Source organism: Neoarius graeffei, chromosome 18 (assembly GCF_027579695.1).
Source record: "Neoarius graeffei isolate fNeoGra1 chromosome 18, fNeoGra1.pri, whole genome shotgun sequence".
Taxonomy (NCBI): domain Eukaryota; kingdom Metazoa; phylum Chordata; class Actinopteri; order Siluriformes; family Ariidae; genus Neoarius; species Neoarius graeffei.
Window position 1 is genome coordinate 32,368,600 of NC_083586.1, and position 24,179 is coordinate 32,392,778.

Consider the following 24,179-nt stretch of genomic DNA (forward strand, 5'->3'; position numbering starts at 1 on the left):
TCATTTTTAATTCTAGTTCCCAGACTGATTTCAAGAAAATAAAGGAATTCTGTGGCCTTTCAGATAGTGTTTTATATAAAATAGATATCTTCCCCTTAATAGAGGAGGCCGATGTTATAAACTGTTCCAGCTCAGTAGGATAGAGTCTAAGTTGTCCCTTTTCCTGCAAATGGACAATGATGTGACGGACCTGCAAGTACTTAAAAAAATCTGTTCTAGGAATTTGATATTCTATAGAAATATCAGCAAATGATTTCACAGACTCAGAACCCTTGTCAAACATGTCTGAAAAAGTCTTCAAACCATTAAGTGACCAGTTTCGAAAATTAGTTTGCGAAAGAGCTAAGAAGTCTGGGTTAAATGCTATAGGAGAGTTTATACTTATCAGACTGTCTTTGTCTAAGAACCTATTACAATCCTGCCATGCTTTCAGAGTGGCTTGTAGTGGGGGCCACCCCTCTACGGTTGTCGGGGAGTATAGTGTATTAATATAAAGTGTTGATGTAATCTCCAATGGATAGCAGGTTAATGACTCGAGTGGTACCCAGAGAGCACTAGTTTCTAACTTCCAACTTATAATATTTCTAACTTGGCAGGCCCAGTAATACCACTGAAAATTAGGGAGCCCTAACCCCCCTTTAACATATGACTTTGATAAAGTAGCTAACTTAATCCTTGGTGTTTTGTTGTTCCATATAAATTTTGTTAAATATCTATTGATTAGCTTAAAAAAGGAAAAAGGGATATAACATGGCAACATATTAAAAGCATAAATAAACCTGGGGAGTATACTCATTTTGACTACATTAATTTTACCAATAAGAGACAGTGGGAGAGTAGACCAAGTCTGCAGCTTCTTTTGGCATGCCTCCATCAAAGAATTATAATTTGTCTTAAATAGATTTTCTAAAGAGGGTGTTACTTGTATTCCAAGATATTTGAACCCATGTATTGACCAAGAAAATGGGCATTCTTTTTTAATGTCATTGTCATTTGTAACATTAAGAGGGCAAACAATTGATTTTTGTAAATTCACCTTGTAACCTGAAATTTTGGAGAATGTTCTTGAATATCCGTTAAAACATGAGGCAACGTTGCTAGGGGGTCAGTAACTAATAATAATGTGTCATCGGCATAAAGCAAGATTATATGATGTGTGTCTGCAGTCACTCCTTTTATCAGAGGATTAGTTCTAATCATCTCTGCAAACGGTTCTAGTGCCAAAACAAATAGTAGTGGAGAAAGAGGGCAACCTTGCCTGGTGCCCCTTCCTAGTTGCAAAGGAGCTGACTCCACACTATTGGTACATACAGTGGCGTTTGAAATTTCATAAATTGCTTTAATCCATTTGATGAAGTTGTGACCTAACTTAAATTTTCCTAATACTAAAAAAAGAAATTCAAATTCTAAACGATCAAACGCCTTCTCGGCGTCAAGGGATATTAATAATGAAGGCATTTTTTCCTTATTTAGAATATGTACAGTGGTGCTTGAAAGTTTGTGAACCCTTTAGAATTTTCTATATTTCTGCATAAATATGACCTAAAACATCAGATTTTCACACAAGTCCTAATAGTAGATAAAGAGAACCCAGTTAAACAAATGAGACAAAAACATTATACTTGTTCATTTATTTACTGAGGAAAATGATCCAATATTACATATCTGTGAGTGGCAAAAGTATGTGAACCTTTGCTTTCAGTATCTGATGTGACCCCCTTGTGCAGCAATAACTGCAACTAAACGTTTCCGGTAACTGTTGATCAGTCCTGCACACCGGCTTGGAGGAATTTTAGCCCATTCCTCCGTACAGAACAGCCTCAACTCTGGGATGTTGGTGGGTTTCCTCACATGAACTGCTCACTTCAGGTCCTTCCATAACATTTTGATTGGATTAAGGTCAGGACTTTGATTTGGCCATTCCAAAACATTAACTTTATTCTTCTTTAACTATTCTTTGGTAGAACGACTTGTGTGCTTAGGGTCGTTGTCTTGCTGCATGACCCACCTTCTCTTGAGATTGAGTTCATGGACAGATGTCCTGACATTTTCCTTTAGAATTCATTGGTATCATTCAGAATTCATTGTTCCATCAATGATGGCAAGCCGTTCTGGCCCAGATGCAGCAAAACAGGCCCAAACCATGACACTACCACCACCATGTTTCACAGATAGGATAAAGTTCTTATGCTGGAATGCAGTGTTTTCCTTCCTCCAAACGTAATGCTTCTCATTTAAACCAAAATTTCCATGTTGGTCTCATCTGTCCACAAAACATCTTTCCAATAGCCTTCTGACTTGTCCACATGACCTTTAGCAAACTGCAGACGAGCAGCAATGTTCTTTTTGGAGAGCAGTGGCTTTCTCCTTGCAACCCTGCCATGCACACCATTGTTGTTCAGTGTTCTTCTGATGGTGGACTCATGAACATTAGCATTAGCCAATGGGAGAAAGGCCTTCAGTTGCTTAGAAGTTACCCTGGGGTCCTTTGTGACCTCACTGACTATTACATGCCTTGCTCTTGGAGTGATCTTTGCTGGTCGACCACTCCTGGGGAGAGTAACAATGGTCTTGAATTTCCTCCATTTGTACACAATCTGTCTGACTGTGGATTGGTGGAGTCCAAACTCTTTAGAGATGGTTTTGTAAGCTTTTCCAGCCTAATGAGCATCAACAATAATTTTTCTGAGGTCCTCAGAAATCTCCTTTGTTCGTGCCATGATGCACTTCCACAAACATGTGTTCTGAAGATCAGACTTTGATAGATCCCTGTTCTTTAAATAAAACAGGGTGCCCACTCACACCTGATTGTCATCCCATTGATTGAAAACACCTGACTGTAATTTCACCTTCAAATTAACGGCTAATCCTAGAGGTTCACATACTTTTGCCACTCACAGATATGTAATATTGGATCATTTTCCTCAATAAATAAATGAACAAGTATAATATTTTTGTCTCATTTGTTTAACTGGGTTGTCTTTATCTACTTTTAGGACTCGTGTGAAAATCTGATGATGTTTTAGGTCATATTTATGCAGAAATATAGAAAGTTCTAAAGGGTTCACAAACTTTCAAGCACCATTGTATAATGTTAAATAACCGTCTAGTATTATCAGATGAGTGACGCCCTTTAATGAACCCAGTTTGGTCTAGTTTAATTAATTTAGGTAGAATTGATTCTAGTCTTTTAGACAAAAGTTTTGTAATAATTTTGTAGTCACAATTAAGCAAGCTTATAGGCCTATATGAGGCACAACTCTGAGGATCTTTACCTTCCTTTAATATCACAGAGATTCTGGCTGTTTTCATAGAGGGAGGAAGAATATAATGAGTACAAAAGTCGTTAACCATTAACATAAAGACAGGTTTAAGTTGTGGCCAAAAGGTTTTGTAAAATTCTCCAGAAAGCCATCTGGGCCAGGAGATTTATTCGCTGGTAGTGATTTTATTGTAGCAAGTACTTCCTCCTCGGAAAAAAAATTATTTATAATTTGTTGGTCTGATGCAGTGACCTTGGGGAGATCTAAATGTTCCAAAAATGCTATTGCCTCAGAGGTTGAGTAATTTTCTGATCTATATAAGTTGCTATAAAAATTAACAAATTGTTTATTAATTTCTAAAGGGTCGTGTACTAAGTCATTCTCAGTTTTGATGGCCATTATAGTTCTTTTGGCCTGCTCCTTTTTCAAATAGTGTGCTAGTAATTTACCTGGCCTGTTCCCAAATTTGTGAATTTTTTGTTTTAGAAACATACTTTTTTGTTTAATGTAATTAGATTGGTCTAAATTAAAATCAGCTCTTGCTTTAACTAAGTTCTTCCAGTTTTCTTCTGATTGAATTTGCTTATGCAGTGCCTCTCTGTATAGCAGCTCTTCCTTTAAATCGTTTGTAATTAACTTCCTTTGCTTATTTTTATAAGAGGAATATGCTATAATATGGCCTCTCAAAGTTGCTTTAGCTGCATCCCAAAGTATGTTTGGAGCTATGTCAGAAGATAGCCCTATATTATGCATAGTGAAGTCTTCAATCCACTCTTCCATTTTCTTACAAAAGATTTTATCTTCTAAAAGCGAGTTATGAAACCTCCACATTTTAGATTTATACATTTTTTTGTAATGAGATTTCCAAGGAAACCATAGCGTGGTCTGATATAGAGATTCCGTGTATTTCACATGAGGAAATCAGATTCAAACAATTTTTGGGAAGAAAGAAATAATCTAAACGAGAATAAGTTTTGTGTCTGTTAGAAAAAAAGGTATAGTCCCTTTTTGTGGGATTCTTTACTCTCCATACATCTACTAAACCTGTTTCAAGTCCCAAAGCATTCAATATTTTTGCAGATTTAGGGTTAGATCCTCCAGAATGAGAGGATTTGTCTAAACATGAGAGAGTTAAGTTGTAGTCCCCCCCCCATTAATCCCAATGTTGTACAATGAATGTTAAAGAGGGAAATCATGTCAGAAATAAATGAAGGTGTGTCTGTGTTAGGAGCATATATATTAAGCAATGTTAATTCTTTGTCCCATATTTTCCCTTTCACCAGAATATATCTTCCCTCTGTATCCGAAATCTGCTCAATGAGTTCAAAGGGTGTGTGTTTATGAATCAGAATAGCAACCCCTCTGCTGTTTGTTTTGAAGGATGAGAAAAAGATTTGCCCAACCCAGTCTTTCTGCAGTTTAAGATGTTCTTCGGGTGTAAGATGGGTTTCTTGCAATAAAGCTATTTCCACCTTTTCTTTTTTGAGTGCTGTGAGTATTTTTGTTCTTTTGATAGGATGTCCTATACCTTTAACATTCCATGTAACTAATTTTAATGGTTTCATGATAGCCTTTTATCGAAAAAACTTAAGAAAATACTCTGAACAATCCTCAGGCTATGATGGGTAGGATTAATGAAAATAAAAAAAGAAACAAATAAACATTTAACACATAAACACACACATTCATACACATGTAGATCTACAAAGTTCCATCTGCACCACTGCCTAATTTGGTGGTATCTTATGGTGATTGTTGTTAGTTCAGAATTTAGGGTCACTGTAACCACGTTTGTTCACATACCCTAAAGCAGCTTGAAAGAGCCCCCTTCCCCAAAAATATCCAACTCTAATTGATCAGATCATTTCCAGTCATGTCCCAAGTAAGCTTATATTTAGCTGCAGAGTAACAATCAAAGTCGGACCGAGACACCTAAGCTATTGTCAGTCCTACTTTAAGCTTTAAACCACGAAAACAAAAAGAGTCTGCAGAGTTCCCAATGAACTGCCTACTGGAGCAAGCACGCCTTTCCATTTGTAATATAATCATAAACAAAAATAAATTAGATTGGAGAGAGAGAAAGAGAGAAAAAAAGTTTCAGATCTTCATTAGTTCCCTTGCGTAAATGTTCACCGTAATCAATGTCCAAGCAGTACGTTCTCTTCATACCTGTATGAGTTCATTCGACTTTGTATAGTCCTCTTTCTTCCAATATAATCAAGAACGAAATGAATAAAATTAAAGAGAGAAAAAAAAGATCTTCAATTAGCTCCTTTATGTACCGTAATCAATGTCCAAGCAATGCCTTATCTTCATACCTGCGAGTTCATTCGGCTTTGTATAGTATTCTTCCAATAATCAAGAACGAAACAGTGGCGATCCTAGAGTGATTTACTCCCTGGGCGAAACCCCCTGCTGGCGCCCCCCGCCTGTCTTGGTTTTTTTTTCGGGGTTTTTTTTGGGGGGACCTTTTTTTTGGGGGGGGGACCGTTTTTTTTTTTCGCGCCCGTGCTCGTGCCACCCCCCCCGCATTGGGCTCTGTATTAGCCAACAGAATGTTAACAGCTTTACATGGTCGTTTAAACATTTCTCGTCGTGTGTTGTACGTTGCGGACACGGCCCGTCATAAATTTGCTGTTACCAGAATGCATACATGTCAACCTTTGGTCAATCAAACCTGTATAACCAATCTCCAAAATCCGTATTTCCCTTATAAAATCCGTATAAGATGCAAATTAAAATAATTTACCTAAAATTTGAATGATAATTAACAATGATATATCCCAGTTACTTTTTAGTCAATATTAATAACAATAAACCTTCAGAATGAATACAAAGCTCCAATGTTTGACAAAAACACAAAGTGTTATCAGCGTAGTTACGAAGGAAATACTTCGTTGTTTGGAGACAGGTTTCACCGAGCGGCTATTATGCGTGAGGCTTCATATTAGCCACAAAGTCAGGAAAATCTGTTCGTAAAATTACGTTATAATGACCAAATACAATGAAAAGTATTTTTCCAGTCTCACCTGTGAAAGGTAATCCCATGTGATCTCGTTTGGACGGTAAACCTGTTGGTACAGTTAAACGCAGCACATGAATGAGGCACCTTTATTCTCGGCTACTGTCTAGACGCTATATCAGAGATGGTTGAAGAATCTCCACTTTGCCACATCCAATATCGCGGCAAGGATGACGTATGATTCTACGCAGAAGGCGGCGTCTATGTTTATATGTCTATGACTTCACGGTTGGCGGGATTCTCGCAATGTGGTGTGCGCATGATCAAAAGTGGAATGAAGTTTCGCTACCACAAGATAACGCGCGATTTCATAAGACTCTTTACTGGCTGTCTGCGGTGTACAGTACGTTTGTAAATGTTATGCGTTCTTTTATCATCGTGGGAATTGATTAGCCTGGGAAATCCCGTGCTGCTTTGCACAATCGTTCCGATCTGAAAAGACAGCATGGAAACTATGGTCTAAAGGCTCGCCTGAGTTAGGGAGCCAATCAGAGAGTGGGGAGGGGTGGAAAGACGGTGACGCATACTACGCGACAAACGGAAGCTTGTAGTTTATTTGGGACTGTTTACGGCTCACATTTAACATGGCGGCAAGCGATACGAACCAAACTTTCGATCAAGCTTTGTCTTGCACAAACGGCAGTAATCGTTCGGTGCCATTGTTTTCCTATTTTTGTTTTGCCTTCTCTTTCTCTTTCCTTCTCTTCTTCGCCTCTTCATCTTCTTCGTCGCTCTAACTACGTCACCAGGTACAACTGCCATGATTGGCCATGGGCTACGTATACGCCAAATGATAGACATTCGCAACGTCCAATAAACGGCCGTTGACAATCGTAAACCACACCTCCCCTACGAGAAATTCAATAGGCGGATTCCAGAGCATATTTCACTTGTGATATGGTCTGGTGTTAACCAAACTAGGAATTGATTATAGCTCTAAATAAATATTGAAGTTTTTTTTAAAGAATCCGTATAACTTTATTTATACGCCCGTATACTACGTTTATTGAATCAAATCCGTATAAAATACGGACATTCCGTATAGGTTGACATGTATGAGAATGGCAATGATCAAGTCATAATGTATTACTTAAGACTCTGTGTAATGTCATAGTAGTGTAGTACTATGGTAGTAAAGTCTTTTTGATGACTAGTACACCGTTCCGCTGGCGGGATTGTGCATATTATGGGGCTACGACAAGTTAGGCACACACACACACACTGATGACGTCACCTGCGCAACTTTGGTATTGGGCTTCCCCATCCAAAATGTTCACCCCCCACCCATCTTGTTTTTTTTTGGGGGGACCTTTTTTTTGGGGGGACCTTTTTTGTGGGGGGGGACCGTTTTTTTTTTCGTGCCCGCGCTCGTGCCCTGGAACGAAATGAATAAAATTAAAGAGAAAATAAACAAATCTTTAATTAGCTCCTTTATGCAGACCTATCGTAATCAATGTCCAAGCAGTGCTTCATCTTCATACCTTGCGAGTTCATTCGGCTTTGTATAGTCCTTTTTCCTCCAAGGCTTTAATCGCCGCCCCTGGGGTTGAGAAAGTTGTCGTAGACTCATCCTCATTGAAAATCTTTAGCTTAGCAGGTGCCACGATGTGCGATTTGATCCCCTGGGCCTTTAGCTGTGTCCTGATGGGCTTATATAATGCTCTCTGCTTCCTCACCTTGGGCGTGAAATCATGATCGAAGTAAATCCTTGTATCTTTGAACTTCACCTCCTTCTTTGCCCAGGCAGCCTGCAGAACGCGCATTTTAATGTTGTTGTTGAGGAAGGCAACGATGATCGGACGAGCAAAGTCCTCGCGCTCTTGATAAGTGCGATGGGCACGAATTATGTTCAGTTCATCATACACTCCGAGTTCTTTAATCAGCTGCGTGAGAAATGTTACGATGTCGTTCCCTTCACTCTTTTCTGTGACATTGTAGATGCACAGGTTATTTTGTCTCGCCTTATTTTCCAAATAATCAGTTTGCTCAGAATACTATGTCCCAACAGCCAGCCGCTGTGTCTGGGGATCAGGTCGCCGAGGCCCCTGCCTTCGACTGCCACCCAATCCACATTGCACCAGTCCCCTACTGCTACCTCTGTGGGTGGTGAACCCACAGGAGGTCAGGCCCACGTCACCTCTTCGGGCTGAGCCCGGCCGGGCCCCATGGGTAATGGCCCGGCCACCAAGCGCTCGCATACGAGCCCCAACCCCGGGCCTGGCTCCAGGGTGGGGCCCCGGCTGCGTCATCCTGGGCGACGTCACGGTCCTCGGATTTTTCTCCATAGGGGTTTTGGTGAACTGCTCTTAGTCTGGCCTGTCACCTAGGACCTGTCTGCCTTGGGAAACCCTGACAGGGGCATAATGCCCCCGACAACATAGCTCCTAGGATCATTCAAGCACACAAACCCCTCCACCACAATAAGGTGGCAGTTCTAGGAGGGGGTGCTTCGGGAGTATGGGGTTTGGGGCTCTTTGCTAAGGGCTGTCCGGTCCCTGTACGAACGGAGCAGGAGTCTGGTTCGCATTGCCGGCAGTAAGTCAGACCTGTTCCCAGTGCATGTTGGACTCCGGCAGGGCCGCCCTTTGTCACCGGTTCTGTTCATAATTTTTATGGACAGAATTTCTAGGCGCAGCCAGGGGCCAGAAGGAATCCTGTTTGGGAACCACAGGATTTCATCTCTGCTTTTTGCGGATGATGTTGTCCTGTTGGCTTCTTCAAACCAGGACCTTCAGCATGCACTGGGGTGGTTTGCAGTCGAGTGTGAAGCGGCTGGGATGAGAATCAGCACCTCCAAGTCCGAGGCCATGGTTCTCGACCGGAAAAGGGTGGCTTGCCCTCTCCAGGTTGGTGGAGAAGTTCTGTCTCAAGTGGAGGAGTTTAAGTATCTCGGGATCTTGTTCACGAGTGAGGGAAGGATGGAGCGTGAGATCGACAGGCGGATCGGTGCAGCCTCCGCAGTGATGCGGTCGCTTTACTGGTCCGTCGTGGTGAAGAAGGAGCTGAGCCAAAAGGCGAAGCTCTCAATTTACCGGTCGATCTACGTTCCAACTCTCACCTATGGTCATGAGCTTTGGGTAATGACCGAAAGGACAAGATCGCGGATACAAGCGGCCGAAATGAGTTTCCTTCGCAGGGTGGCTGGGCGCTCCCTTAGAGATAGGGTGAGAAGCACAGTCACTCGGGAGGAGCTCGGAGTAGAGCCGCTGCTGCTCCACATCGAGAGGAATCAGCTGAGGTGGCTCGGGCATCTTTTTCGGATGCCTCCTGGACGCCTCCCTGGGGAGGTGTTCCAGGCATGTCCCCCCGGGAGGAGGCCCCGGGGAAGATCCAGGACACGCTGGAGGGACTATGTCTCTCGGCTGGCCTGGGAACGCCTCGGTGTTCTTCCAGAGGAGCTGGCCGAGGTGTCTGGGGAAAGGGAAGTTTGGGCTTCCCTGCTTAGACTGCTGCCTCCGCGACCCGGTCCCGGATAAAGCGGAAAAAGACGAGACAGTTTGCTCAGCAAGTTCATCAATTTGAGACTTCATCCATTCCATAATTTGTTGATTATTAACTCCCGTATCATCCAAATCGCTCACCCAAGTTTCCAGCTGATCCACGCGCATTATCGTCGCGTCCATCTTTTGGTTCAAATCAGCTGTTTGTTGCATAATCTTTTGGATGTCGCGTTCAGTCTCTCGACGAAAATCTTTCAGTTTGCTTTTCAATCCTTGAAACTCTTGGTATAAGGACTCTTTCAAATCAGCAAAAAGTTTGTGCATTTCTCCCAGGTCGGCCATTCTGCAGTTATTGTCTTCCCCAGTTTGTTTGTTTACTGATTTCTTCTTCTTTGGTTGGTGTTTATAGAATTCTTTATGCATCCCGGAACGGAGATTCATTAGGCTACTTAGTTATCTCTATCAGGCATTTTCTTTGCGGTATGATTTTAAACAAATTTAATTACCAGGGGAGGTAGAGCGAGCTCATTCAAACTGCTGCCATGTCACCGGAACTTCGTCATCCTTCCACAACATTTTGATTGGATTAAGGTCAGGACTTTGACTTGGCCATTCCAAAACATTAACTTTATTCTTCTTTAACCATTCTTTGATAGAACGACTTGTGTGCTTAGGGTCGTTGTCTTGCTGCATGACCCACCTTCTCTTGAGATTCAGTTCATGGACAGATGTCCTGACATTTTCCTTTAGAATTCGCTGGTATAATTCAGAATTCATTGTTCCATCAATGATGGCAAGCCGTCCTGGCCCAGATGCAGCAAAATAGGCCCAAACCATGATACTACCATGTTTCACAGATGGGATAAGGTTCTTATGCTGGAATGCAGTGTTTCCCTTTCTCCAAACATAATGCTTCTCATTTAAACCAAAAAGTTCTATTTTGGTCTTATCTGTCCACAAAACATTTTTCCAATAGCCTTCTGGCTTCTCCACGTAATCTTCAGCAAACTGCAGATGAACAACAATGTTCTTTTTGGAGAGCAGTGGCTTTCTCCTTGCAACCCTGCCATGCACACCATTGTTGTTCAGTGTTGTTCTGATGGTGGACTCGTGAACATTAACATTAGCCAATGTGAGAGAGGCCTTCAGTTGCTTAGAAGTTACCCTGGGGTCCTTTGTGACCTCACCGGCTATTACACTCGTTGCTCTTGGAGTGATTTTTGTTGGTCGACCACTCCTGGGGAGGGTAACAATGGTCTTGAATTTCTTTCATTTGTACACAATCTGTCTGACTGTGGATTGGCGGAGTCCAAACTCTTTAGAGATGGTTTTATAACCTTTTCTAGCCTGATGAGCATCAACAACGCTTTTTCTGAGGTCCTCAGAAATCTTCTTTGTTCATGCCATGATACACTTCCACAAACATGTGTTGTGAAGATCAGACTTTGATAGATCCCTGTTCTTTAAATAAAACAGGGTGCCCACTCACACCTGATTGTCATCCCATTGATTGAAAACACCTGACTCTAATGTCACCTTCAAATTAACTGCTAATCCTAGAGGTTCACATACTTTTGCCACTCACAGATATGTAATATTAGATCATTTTCTTCAATAAATAAATGACCAAGTATAATATTTTTGTTTCATTTGTTTAACTGGGTTCTCTTTATCTACTTTTAGGACTTGTGTGAAAATCTGATGAAGTTTTAGGTCATATTTATACAGAAATATAGAAAATTCTAAAGGGTTCACAAACTTTCAAGCGCCACTGTAGTTGCACGTTAGCCAGCAAGTGGTAATAATGTCACTGTTTCTGATTGTTGCTCAGATTGTGTGGTGATCTTGTGTTTCCTATTAGTAATTGCAAGCTCCTGCCTCTGTGAAAACACAGTAAAGAACAACACCAGTAAACTTATTTAATACCATATTTTGCAGGTGAGCTAGTCAAATTAATAGGGTTAAATCTGTTAACTAAGAGCATAAAGATTGTGTAGAGACAGTTTGATCAGATTTGTGAAGTGTTTAAAAATGTTTATGAATGCTGTAATAAATCGCTAGCATGTCGGCTAATTAGCACTACCAGTACTCGGCCGGAGAAGCTATGCTGTTGTTGCTAACATGTGTATGTAGTATTACATGTTACTGTTGGTGTAGAAAATATGTTGTTTATGCAAATGTGTGATTTTAGGATTTATGTTAGAACAGACAGTGATACATTGTGACCGTTTTGTTTATATGTTGTTTTTATTTGATTTGTATATTTTGTTTGTACTGTGAGTAATTGCAAGCTCCTGTCTCTGTGGAAACACAGTAAAGAGCAACACCAGTAAACTTGTTTAATACCATATTTTGCAGATGTTGTCTTCGTTCCTCTGCATCTGAAGGGCAACATAGTTTTGTGGCCCATACGGGGAAGGTCTGCTAGTGTCAAACTGAGAGAGTGCGGGACCATCCCCAGTCATTTGAACCCTGAAACTGAGCAAAGCAAGCCACAGAGAGAGTCGCAGACAAAATGGAGCTGGATAAACTTCAGGAGAGTGCAAGTGAAGCACTGGCTTGTCTCCAGCACGACCACCTGTTAGAGGTTTGCAAGTTCCTCAATGTTGTAAAGGATGACGATGAAGAAGCTGCTCTGAAAAGCAAAAGAGCTCTCATCAGGTTGGTGGAACAGGAGCTAGATGAGGTGGAGCATGTTAGTGAGAAACAGGCAGCGAAGCAGTACATCCTGAACCTCTTATCTTTCATTGGAGGTCTAGGAGAGAGAACTGATGGGGACATCCCTGTGTTGGAGCACATTTTTAGTCAGGAACAAAGAGAGGCTCAAGAAGCTCCTGCTGAAGAAATAAAAGTCTCCAGGGAAAAGCTTAAGATCTCTGACCTTCCCTCTGAGGTTCCCAGGCATCCCTTCATCCAAAGCAAAGTCCCTGAAGTAACCATACGAAGAGAATTTCACATAAGTGGCCAGGTGGGTGAAGGGGGCCAGCGAGATAAACTCTCATATACAAACCTCATGCATCAGATTGAGTCTGGGCTTCGCAAAGGCTATCCAGAATCTGAAATCATTGATGCTGTCATTCGAGCTATTAGCCCAGGACTGAAGCTGCATGACATGTTAGAAATCAAATGTGACTTGACTCTCCCAAAGTTGAAAACTGTCCTGAAGGGACATTATAAAGAAGAAGATAGTTCAGACCTCTATCAGAAACTGATCACTATCTCCCAAGACCCAAGAGAGTCTGCCCAGACCTTTTTATTCAGAGCCATTGAGCTTGTCGCATCCAGGGAACAAGATGCTGGGCAGCAGTACAACTCAGAGTTGGTCAGGAAGAAATTCCTCAGATCAGTTGGAACAGGGCTCTTAAGTGAGAGTATTAAGTTCCAACTCAAACCTTACCTTGATGATGTCACAGTCACTGATGAAATGCTGATTGAATGGATTAATGAAGCAGCCAATTTGGAGCAAGAGAGACAGCAGAAACTTAAAAAGACTATAGCCCCAAAGCAACCCAGAGTCAATGAGTTACAGTACAGCCCTACAGATGATATCGAAGAGTAGGCTCCATGTAACCAAAAGACTGTAACCCCACTTGTGTCTGCTGATCAGAGCCACACAAAACCCACAAAAAACAAAGCCAAGTCCACAGTAGACTCTGATATCCATGCCATGGCTATGGAACTGAAAACAGAAATGGTGGAGATGAAAAAGATGTTTCAAGGATCCATGGAAAACAATAACAGACCAAAAGGACAAAGGACTGACAGAGGAGTAAGGAGGAGAGGCTGTAGACCATGTCAGGAGGAGGGAATAGGTGATACCTGTGAGCATTGCTTTAAGTGTGGGCTGGAGGGACATGTCGCCCGAGGATGCAGATTCCTACAGCAGAGTCATCAGGGAAACGGGAGAGGGTCACTGTCTTGGGACCACTGGTGACCCCTACCTCTGTGTCCCAACCACCCACTCCCAAACACTGCTAAGGCTGCGGCAAAAAAGAAGACACAGAGCAGAGACTGAAAAAATTTAAAATTTCATTGGTTAAAACATATTTGACTCTATTTTTCAAAAGAAAACAGACTTACTTGCATTTACCATATGGGATTTTAAGGGTTTTATAACTGAATGTTGGGTCATGTGTTTGTTACACGAAATGACTTTACAATGATAATCAGTGGTGGAGGAAACAACATGATCACATACACACTCTAAACATTTAAACTCAAAGTGTACTTAGGCTCAGCTTAAAGGAGCTTAAATGTTAAAATATCTCCTAAGTATAACAATCAGAAATTAATGCTAAATAATACAACAATTTAACCATGAGCTCAAGAATAATTGTAGCAAGCTAAAACAGTTGTGTGTGTGTGTGTGTGTGTGTGTGTGTGTGTGTGTGTGTGTGCGCATGCGCGTGTGTGCATGTGTGTGTGTGTCCCATAAAATATTGAAATGAGAAACAGCAGTCCTGGAGGCTTCACACCTCAACCTAAAAAAAGTGGATTTTGCCATCTGCCCCTCGCAGCCCGGAATCTAATCAAGATAAAACCGAACACCTTCTGATGCCCCAGAGACTATGGAAATCCTAACACATGCTGAAGCTCTAAACAGCAAGCTAGAGTCAAAATATTCTCACACCACCAAGTGATAGAGGTGAAATTAGCCTGTATGCTTCAGGAAGACATCATTGTGGGATTCACCAGCCCCTGTTCTAGCCCTATTGTTGTCGCACCCAAGCCCGTTGGAAGCTTACGGCTCTGTAATGACTTTCAGAGGCTGAACAAGGTGTCAGAGTTCAACAGTTACCCCCTACCATGAGTGGATGACTTCATAGAGCACCTAGAGAGGGCCAGATTCATCTCCACGCTTGACCTGGCAAAAAGGTACTGGCAGGTGGCCCTCTCCAGAGAAATGCGACCCAAGCCATCCTTTAGCACCCATTCTGGACAAGAGCAATACTGTGTCCTTCCCTTTGGGCTCCATGGGGTGCTGGTAACATTTCAAAGGTTAATGGACATCATCCTAAGGTCTCATCATCCCTATGCTGTGGCTTACCTGGATGACACAGTCATCCACGCCAACAGCTGACAAGATCACCTTGACCCCCTTAGGAAAGTGCAAGGCAGACTCTGCAATGCAGGACTGATAGCAAATCCCAAGAAATGCCACCTGGGGCTGACCGAGGCACAGTATCTGGGGTACTGCACTGATTGAGGGCTCCTGAAGCACCAAGAAAAGAAAACCATAGCTATCTGCCTTTACACCAGCCTACCACCAAGAAACAGGCACATGCTTTTTTGAGGCTGACCAGCTACTACCGGTGGTTTGTACCTAACTTTGCTTCTATAGCTTCCCTCCTCTCAGATCTTACCAGGAATGGAGAGCCTGAGAAGATCCACTGGACACCAGTGGCTGAGGCAGCATTCCAGGCCCTCAAAACTGCCCTCAAGAAGTCCCCAATCCTGATGAATCTGGACTTCCAGTGCCCCTTCCTGGAACACATGGACACATAAGAACAGGGCCTTGGAGCCATGCTGTCACAGGACTTTGAGGAAGGGGAAGACCCCATTGTTTACATTAGCCAGAAGCTGACTCCTACTGAGCATAGTAGAGTGAGAAGCCCTTGCTATCAAATGGGCCATTGAGGAGCTCCGTTATTATTTGGCAGGCAGGCGTTTCATCCTGGTCATGGACCATGCCCTACTTCAGTGGATGGCCAAGGAAAAAACACAAACAGCAAACTAACCTGCTGGTTTCTCTCCCTCTAGGGTTTCTTGTTCCAGGTACAACACCGGGCAGGAACCCTCAACGGCAATGCAGATGGCCTCTCCTGATGGCATGCACTCTCGGCCCATCTTTCTCAGACGAGCAGCTCAGAGCTGGGGGGCAAAGGCGCTCCTCACTGTGTAGTGGCGTTGGTGCTGAAAAGACAGCGTCCCACTCTCAGTGCCAAAAATAAGCAGCGGCAGTTCAGCACCATAGGCAGAAGACAGCACCGCACATGCACACACATGCAGGGGAGGAGCAGCCAAACACAGCACAGCTGGCAGCTACTAATTACCACACGTGCATTTACCCTCCAGGAGCTCGCAGCCGAGTGTATAAGGACTGATCACGGCAAAACATGTGAATACGTCCATCTGAACGTTCATTCTGATGTTCTGGGTTCTCTCTCTCTCTCTCAGATACCAGTTCAGATGACACTCTTACACACTGGAAGGATGGGAAATCTGCCTCTTCACAGTAAGGGCAAGCCCATCACTCTTCCCCTCCTGCGACCTTTCTCACCTACACCTCCTCACTTGGATCACCACTTGCATGCCGCAATCTCACTCCACTAAAAGAGAAAAAATGAGAGGGGCTACAATTGGTCAGAAAGGATTTGAAAATCATTGCTTTCTGTTTTTATTTACATTTTACATAGTATCCCAACTTTTTTCGAATCAGGGTTGTTTGGGTGCAATCAGTTAATTATTGAAATTAAGTGATCAATCTCATTAAATCAGTCTCATTAAATTTGAAGGTTAATAATTAAAATGAATCAATCCCATTGAATCGTTTACTTTGACTCATTTGAATTGAATCATACCATAGAATCAGTCTCATTTGAAGTGAATCATTCAGTGAATCATTTAGTGAATCGTTCAATGAATCGTTTAGTGAATCATTTAGTGAATCGTTCAATGAATCATTTAGTGAATCATACCATTAATCCTGGATAAATTACCAAACAGCTAGATTATGGTATATTTCCAAATTATTACAATCACTTACCATATTACATAACTTTTATATGCACCTTTTTGAATTCTTTGAGAGATTGGGGACTTCAGATATTGTTCACCAACAAGATGAATACACACAGCTTTGATAATAAATGAATTTATTATACAAAGATAAAAATGGAATCAATATATACAAATATGATATGGTGTGTGTGTGTATGGCCTAGCTTGTTGCTAGCTAAAACAAAGGAATGTTATCGAAATGGAACAAAGGATTAGCTCTGTTGCTAATGTGTGCTTGTGTGTGTGTGTGTGTGTGTGTGTGTGTGAAGGACTTGACCATGTTTAGCCTCGTGTAGCTAACTACACGTGGTGGAGGCCTAGATTAGCCTTGTGTTGCTAGTGTGTTTGTGAAAGGCCCTATGGCCTAGCTAAAGTGTGTTTGTTAGGCCTGGTGAGGCCTACTGAGCACGTGTTGCTAAAGACAAAGGGAAGCTATCTAAAGTGTATCAGGCCTGGTCAGGCCTGTTGAGCATGTGTCTTCTCAGTAACAAAAAGATTCCACACTCATAACATTACCAAACTCACTGAAGCCTTGATAAGGTCAAAATGTATGATAAGGAAATTAAAATGTTAGTAAGCAAAGAAAAGCATGTGCAGCCTATCTATTAAACAATTGAGAGAACATAGAACCAAAATAAATCAACACGCTGCGTGTCTAACAGTGTAACAGATAAACCTGGGTTTAAATTCACACTATTCCAATAAAAGCAAATTCCTAAGACTATCTTAATTATGCCCAAATGCCAAAATCTTACTTAATCCTGCCTTTAGCAAGATATGAAGAACTATTCACCGGTGTAGTTTCGGGCCTCGCCGTGGGAGCACGTGAGCCGCTCGTGATGGAGGCGTAGAAAACTTTCGGGTCCAGCGGAGCACTTGGGTGGTTCCCGTGGAAAGCAGAGGATTCTTGGTCCGAACCTCAGCGTTCGTGAGGAAAAGTCTCTGATCAGAATAAGATGCACAGTGCTTTTGAGTTAAAAAGGATTCAATCGCTTCTTAACTTTTAACTGCCTGGGCTGCAGTCGTGACGTCACTTCTAATACAAAGACACTGGTTGTAACTCAGGTTGAGTTTAAAGATCGCGCTATTCTGGGCTTTTACCTTGGCCAGTGGTTACGCACAGACGCGCTGGATGGTGAATCTTGCAAGAAGGAAGTGTTTCGGGTTTGAGAGCATCTCTTTCATGCGTCTAGCTTCCTTGGAAACCGGACACGAGAGACAAAGATGGAAGCGTTGTCCCATTGTTTTATGTGCGCATGGCGGACTGACGTAGATGATCCTGCCCACGCGTGACGTAGGTCACGCGGAAGAGGACTGGTAGTTGTAGTTCTTAGACACCGAATGGCGGCATGATACCTACAGTTGTATTACCTATAATGTGTCCATAATAAAATATACAGACAGTAAGTTTTGATTTGAACTTAATTTAATTAAATGGTAGCTATCAGTCCACACAGTCATTACTTTTGTGTTCATTTTGAATTAATTTGTGTTTCATGACAGTTATGAACTTACACATAAATACATCATTAAAGATAAGAGGAAAAGCCAGAAAACCTTTATGAACAATAAATTGTCAAGTTCTTTCTGGTAATTTTCAGAACCACCATGGTACTTGGCTTCCTTTACAAATAGTAAGAAGAAAGTGTAGCAATGACTTTAAAAAAATATTTGTGATATTAGTACAAATATAGGTGTGGCAGGATGGACTGGGTGAATATAGTTTGTTTACCTTATGTCCGTTGGTTCTCCCTTTCTCTCTCTCTCGCTACTTTGATCATGATTGGCCCCCCAACTTTTTTTTGCTTTGGTTTTGGTTGGCTCTCTGCGTTGCTCTGTGACAGCCAATCACCTGATTCCTGGTTGGCTCTGTGCTTTCCCTTGGCGGCCAATCGCGTCACCGGTAAGATATTATAGTTTGTATACGGGCCTAATTCAGGGCGCGGTTCCGATCTTTCTTTTAGAATTCTTTGCTGCACTGCGGCTATTACATCTCCCATCAGATTGCACTGGTTAATGCACCATTGTTCGGCTCATTTGCTACATTTTGCCGTGGGCTCCTTGTATCCACAAGTTGTTGCTCAGGTATGTTGGTTTTACTTGAGTCGCGTTATGGGGTTATCAGGTCGGCTGTTTAGTAAGCCCACTGTTGTATGTGTTTCAGCATTATCACATTGTTATTTGACTTGCATGCTGCACCTTGCTACGAGCTCCGTGCATTAACCAGTGTTACTCAGGTAGGTTCAGGGGCGGTCCTGGGGGTGGTCCGACTTGGGAAACGCCAAAAATCACACGGCCAAAAAATTGTACGTCCGGTTGTGACCTAGGCTTAACCAAACCACAACACTCTCCGTTACATGCAAAAATAACCACACAACCTTAGATTAATAAACTTACCCCATCAGAAAGAGAAACGGCGCCTTGCACACACCAATGCCTCCGATGGAATGTAATCCTAGAATGGTCCGTGTATCATCTGATCATTCAAGTATTCTATTCAATCTGGAAAACGAGGTTGCGTTTTTTTTTTTTGCTAGAAATGGTTATCTCCGATGTAAATACCGTGTGTCTGTTTGCTTCGCGGGGCTCCTCTGCGCTCTGTTTAGTAACTCATTCCATAGTGAAATTACATGCCTGTATGCAGTTAAGTAGCCATGCGCTCAGCTCGGATCACACAGCTGATTCGCGGAAAAAAAACAACAAAAGACTTAAATCATCATGTGAATGGTCCATATGGTAATTTACCCACACCCCCCAGCAGGCTACAGTCCTGACAAAAACGAGACAATTTGCAACAAAAAATGTATGCTTTTCCAACAAAACAATCTATTATCTGAAATACTGATTGCATTCTTCAAGATCTCAACTTGCACATGATGGAAAAAAACAAAAATCACAAATTTCGAAAAAAAATGCTTCTTTTGCGATTATCTCGGATTCGTTTCGGCTGACATGTGTCCCTGGATCCGGTGAGGGGTCACATATTATCACTAAAAATTGGAAATAAATTGTATGGTTATTTGTCCTAAGGCCACAGTTATCCATAAGTATGCAGTGTTAGGCTTCTCACAGCATAGGAATTTCAGCATGTATTTTTTTTAAAACATAAAATGATTATTCATCATTAATATCATAAATACATACTTCCATTTGTTTTTTTTTTTTATATAACAAACCAAACCGTTTGAATATCGATTGAAATTTGAGGAAGTTACGGTCATCTGAAAAGTACATATCGCTACCAACACAATGTAATGGGTAAGCCAGCTGTCTGAGGTAAGATGGCCGCCATGTGCGGACGTTCGACTTCGTTGACGGGCAACGGGGACGAGGCATCTAGTCTTCTATGTATATCTATGAGAACAACTGCTGCTTTGCCTTGCCTGTTTACGACTGCATTGACGTGTTGACGTCTCTGCTGTCCAATACTGTGGACCATTGGCCATTGCAGCTCGAATTCTCTGCTTTCAGACTTTGTGTGAATGAGCGTGTGCGCGCGTGTGTAAAGTGACTGTGGAATACAGCTCTCGGCTGAGTGCCAGGGCTAAGGGCATCTTGCTCATTGTTTGGTTTTTGTTTGCTTTATTATTTGGTCGTGTCATTTTGTTATTTTTGGGTTGCATCATAGAGAGGAGGCTTATTGCCGTGGAGTCTCATGTTGCTGTTTATTCTTTTATTTTGTTTTGTGCTTTGGGTCTTTTGGACCCCAGTGTTTGTATGTAGGTGTGTGTGTGTGTGTGTGTGTGTGTATGGGCGAGTGTGTGTGGGTGTGTGAGGCCCATAATTGTGTGTGTGTGTGTGTGTGTGTGTGTGTGTGTGTGTGTGTGTGTGTGAGGCCCATAACTAATTGTGTGTTTCGTTTTTTTTTGTTGCATATGCAGGAGCAGAGCGCCGGTGGTGGGGACAGCGTCCTTCAGGTGGTGGGTCATCTTCCGTGTGTAGTGATTGTTCTCACTGTGTGACTGACCAATTGCCGTGTTGAGTGTGGTTCTGCGCACGTGTGCCTGGGGTGGATTCTTGGCATCCATATTGAGAGGCGGCTGGACGCCCACCGGTGTGCCTCAGTTGCTCCTGTGTGTGTGCGCGTGCCTGTCTCGTTTTGTCTGAATGAGGCCCACTTTACATGGGGACGGTCTGAAACAAAAACGCAAAAGTCCATTTTCGTTCTCACTTTTTTCCGCGTCTACACGACCGTTTTCAAGGAGGAAATCTGCGTCTATACGGTGACGCATAAATGTGTGGAATTCAGTTGGATGTGCATGCCAGGCGGCTAGGTGGTGCTGTGAAAGACCTCCGCTATGTCTGCACGCATGCACAATGTCTTCCGTCTTGTCTGATCTGCACATCTGCGCCGCGAAAACTTTGACTACTCTGGCTATAGTAAGTAAGAAAGTAAGTAAAAAAGTAAGAGCATACTATACCCGCCTCTGTTCATTAACGGTATATGTGCAGATTCGGTATAGATGTTCGAAGGACTCCTGGACGTTTATTAAAGCTGCCAGAGCAGCTTGAAGGTCCGTTGGATCGATGTAAACAGACATGCTCTTACTTTTTTACTTACTTTCTTACTTCCCGGGCTGGCATGTACAGTATATGACATATGTATGACGTAAACGCGTACCTGACGTGAGCAGATTCGAGCAGAGTCTTTGATTTGTTTGCTAAGCGTTAGCTACATGTTACACCTAAACATAGAAGCACTAAATTTCCTGATGTCCAATGTCTTCAGGTTGTCCTTTTACAGGAACTCGGGCAATCCCAGGGAGATCAATCAGTGTGAGGTCACACACATTAGGAGCCATGATCTCCAGAGTGATGAGTTCATCACAAATTCCAACACCTTCTCCAGCCAGCTCATTCTGCGCTGTTACAGATATGTAATAAGTGTTGTAAAAAATGAAACATATCGTTTCATTGAAGCTTTACAAGGCATTATTAGGGCTGTTAAATGTTTTGTTACACAGTTATAAATAATTATACACATAGTTCCAATGATTTATAACAATCACCTTCATAGTAGTGTTAGGGTAAAAATTGTTGGTTAAAGGATGTTTTTTATCTAATGGGCAAACTTTTGTTAAACCATTAAAACTCAGTAGAAATTCTGAAGCAGAACCTGACAGAATGGTTCCTCTTTCTTTTCTGCTTGTCTTTATCTGTTCATTTTATTATTCTCACTAATTTTACCAACCTTCCTCAACGTAACACTCAACCAATGATGGGTCCTCAAACTCAATACGCTGCTCATTGTAAGACATTACGGCTTTCCATTGAACACCACATTTAATCTTCCTCAGCTTTAGCTCCAGTGGACATCTTGTCACAATACCTAAAGTTGACAAAGCACATTATATATCAGCCTTTTCCAATTTTTCTAATGTCTAACAGACAAATTTCACCAACAGCCAATGTGTGAAAAAAAGTGCGAATGTTTTGCCTAGAATTTTTAATTCAAATGTTTAACTCAGAAAAGCTCAAATGTAACAAATGGTAATATATGTAATATAATATACTTATTATTCTGTAAGAAAAATGAAAAAAAAAAAACCCATCCCACCAGTCCCTCTGGGCAATGCCACTCCAGCTAGTGCTTCCAACACAGAGCTTTTTCCAGAACTCTGATCTCCAATTACAGCTATAGTTGGCAAAGCCAAATCTTCATCAATACCAATCAGTCTCAAGGAGTCAATCAGATCAATATAAGGACGAACTCTCTCCTCTAAATGGCTGTGGAAGACCCCTTCCATTGGCTTACTATTAATCAGTAAAAAGCATTGAGATTATTATACTGTGAACATGTAAAAAGAAAGTTTTACATATGACAATCACACAAGCTGATGACTGCTTGATAAACTTATATTTATACTGACCTGTTTTCACCAGCATAAGCAAATTTTTTATAACTACCTTTTTCACTCTCCATCATCTAGTAAACAAATTCAATATATGTAGTTATTGTAGCTTTCCTTTGATGCTTTTTACAAGGAGAAATATTTTATAATATCCTTGAGTACTATCACATCATAGAAATTAAGACATTTTATTTACCTGGATGTTTACAGTAACTTGATTTCACAAAGGATGTAAAGAAACTGAAAGTGAAATATGTGGCTCTATATATGCACGCGCACACACACACACACACACACACACACACACACACACACACACAAAGATCCCACATGCTTTTTTTCTCCTCCCTCCCCCGTTTCACACAGTAAAACATGCAGTCACTGTTAATTATTATGTCTACCAAATCAGAACAAACCTATCAGTAAATATCCTGAGAAATATAATTTGGCAAAATTACGTGTAAGAAATTAAACAGAACATTGTGTGCAGTTATAGAAAAATAATTCATGATGGGTGGTTTGATGTTATTGTTACTGCTGCAAAGTTTATGATTTTCCAGTAACAGAATGTCCCAAATTATTTATTTCCTTTTTCCCACATTAACAATTTGGTTCCTGTTATCACATTATAAGAGCTATAGCATTCAAAATAGTTGTTACCACACCAGTTTCTCATTTTTCTTTCTTTTGAACAATAATCATGTTGCAAACTTCCTGTCACAACCATTTCCGTTCCTGACTTCCTGTCACCAATATTGTTTATAATTTTCAGAGCAGACACTGAGCCAGACACAATTACCAGAAGAACAGCTTTTATTTAGGTAGGCCAAAATGTGCACAAGAATCAAGGTTAATAACCAGGCAGGCAAAACTATAATCTGGAAACCAGGAAGTTAAAGCTAAGGTCAAAACCAGAATAGCAACATGACAATGAAATAAAGCTTGGTAATGAACTGGAACAAACGTATCACAGAGCATATACTTTGCAATGTGGCTCTGAGTGTAGTGTGGTTATGTACTGTTTGTGTGACTGTGTAAGTGAATCTACGGTACACTGTAAAAAAAAAATTTGTTGTTTTAACTTAAAAAAGTTAGTGCAAGGGCTGCCTTAAAATTTTGAGTTCACTGGAATTCACATAGTAAGTTAAATTGTTGTGAACTTACTATATTAATTTCAGTGAACTCAAAACTTTAAGGCAGCCCTTAAGGCAACCCTTGCATTAACTTTTTTAAGTTAAAACAACAAATCATTTTTTACAGTGTAGGTGTGTATAATCAGTATGAGGGTGAACCTGAAGATGAATGAATGAATTAATTTATTTATTTTCGAACATGTATAAAAAAATGTATGTAACTATTTGTACATACAAAAGAAAGACAACGAGAAAGTGACAAAAAAATAACTAAATAAAATAACATAAAGAGCTAAGACATTACAATACACCGCACATTGTTCGAAAAAGGAGTGGGAAGAAGTACAATACTTTTTTAATTTCCCACCCCTTTTTAACTACCCCCAAATCCAAACTACATTAATACACCTATAAAAATATATACCATATATACACTTCATGAATATCTATATGAATATATAGTTACAAAAATAAATATATACTACATACCATATATATACACTTCATAAATATTTATATAAATATTTAATTACAAAAATAAATATATAATACATACCATATATACACTACATAAATATCTATATAAATATATACCGTATAATTACAAATACTATATACCATATATACACTTCATAAATATCTATATAAAAATATAATTACAAAAATAAATATCTACTACATACCTATCC

At 41.1% G+C, this 24,179-nt stretch overlaps 1 protein-coding gene across 1 annotated transcript; it reads right to left on the minus strand.

Moving 5' to 3' along the window:
• Positions 1-19,715: 19,715 nt before the first annotated feature.
• LOC132866703 (interferon-induced GTP-binding protein Mx-like) lies at positions 19,716-22,575 on the minus strand. The gene is made up of 5 exons (XM_060899487.1): positions 22,554-22,575; positions 22,376-22,431; positions 22,063-22,259; positions 21,697-21,834; positions 19,716-21,369 (listed from the first exon to the last, which is right to left on the minus strand). Exons 2-5 carry the CDS (start codon positions 22,429-22,431, stop codon positions 21,206-21,208), a joined length of 555 nt encoding a protein of 184 aa, XP_060755470.1. The 5' UTR covers positions 22,554-22,575; the 3' UTR covers positions 19,716-21,205.
• Positions 22,576-24,179: the final 1,604 nt, after the last annotated feature.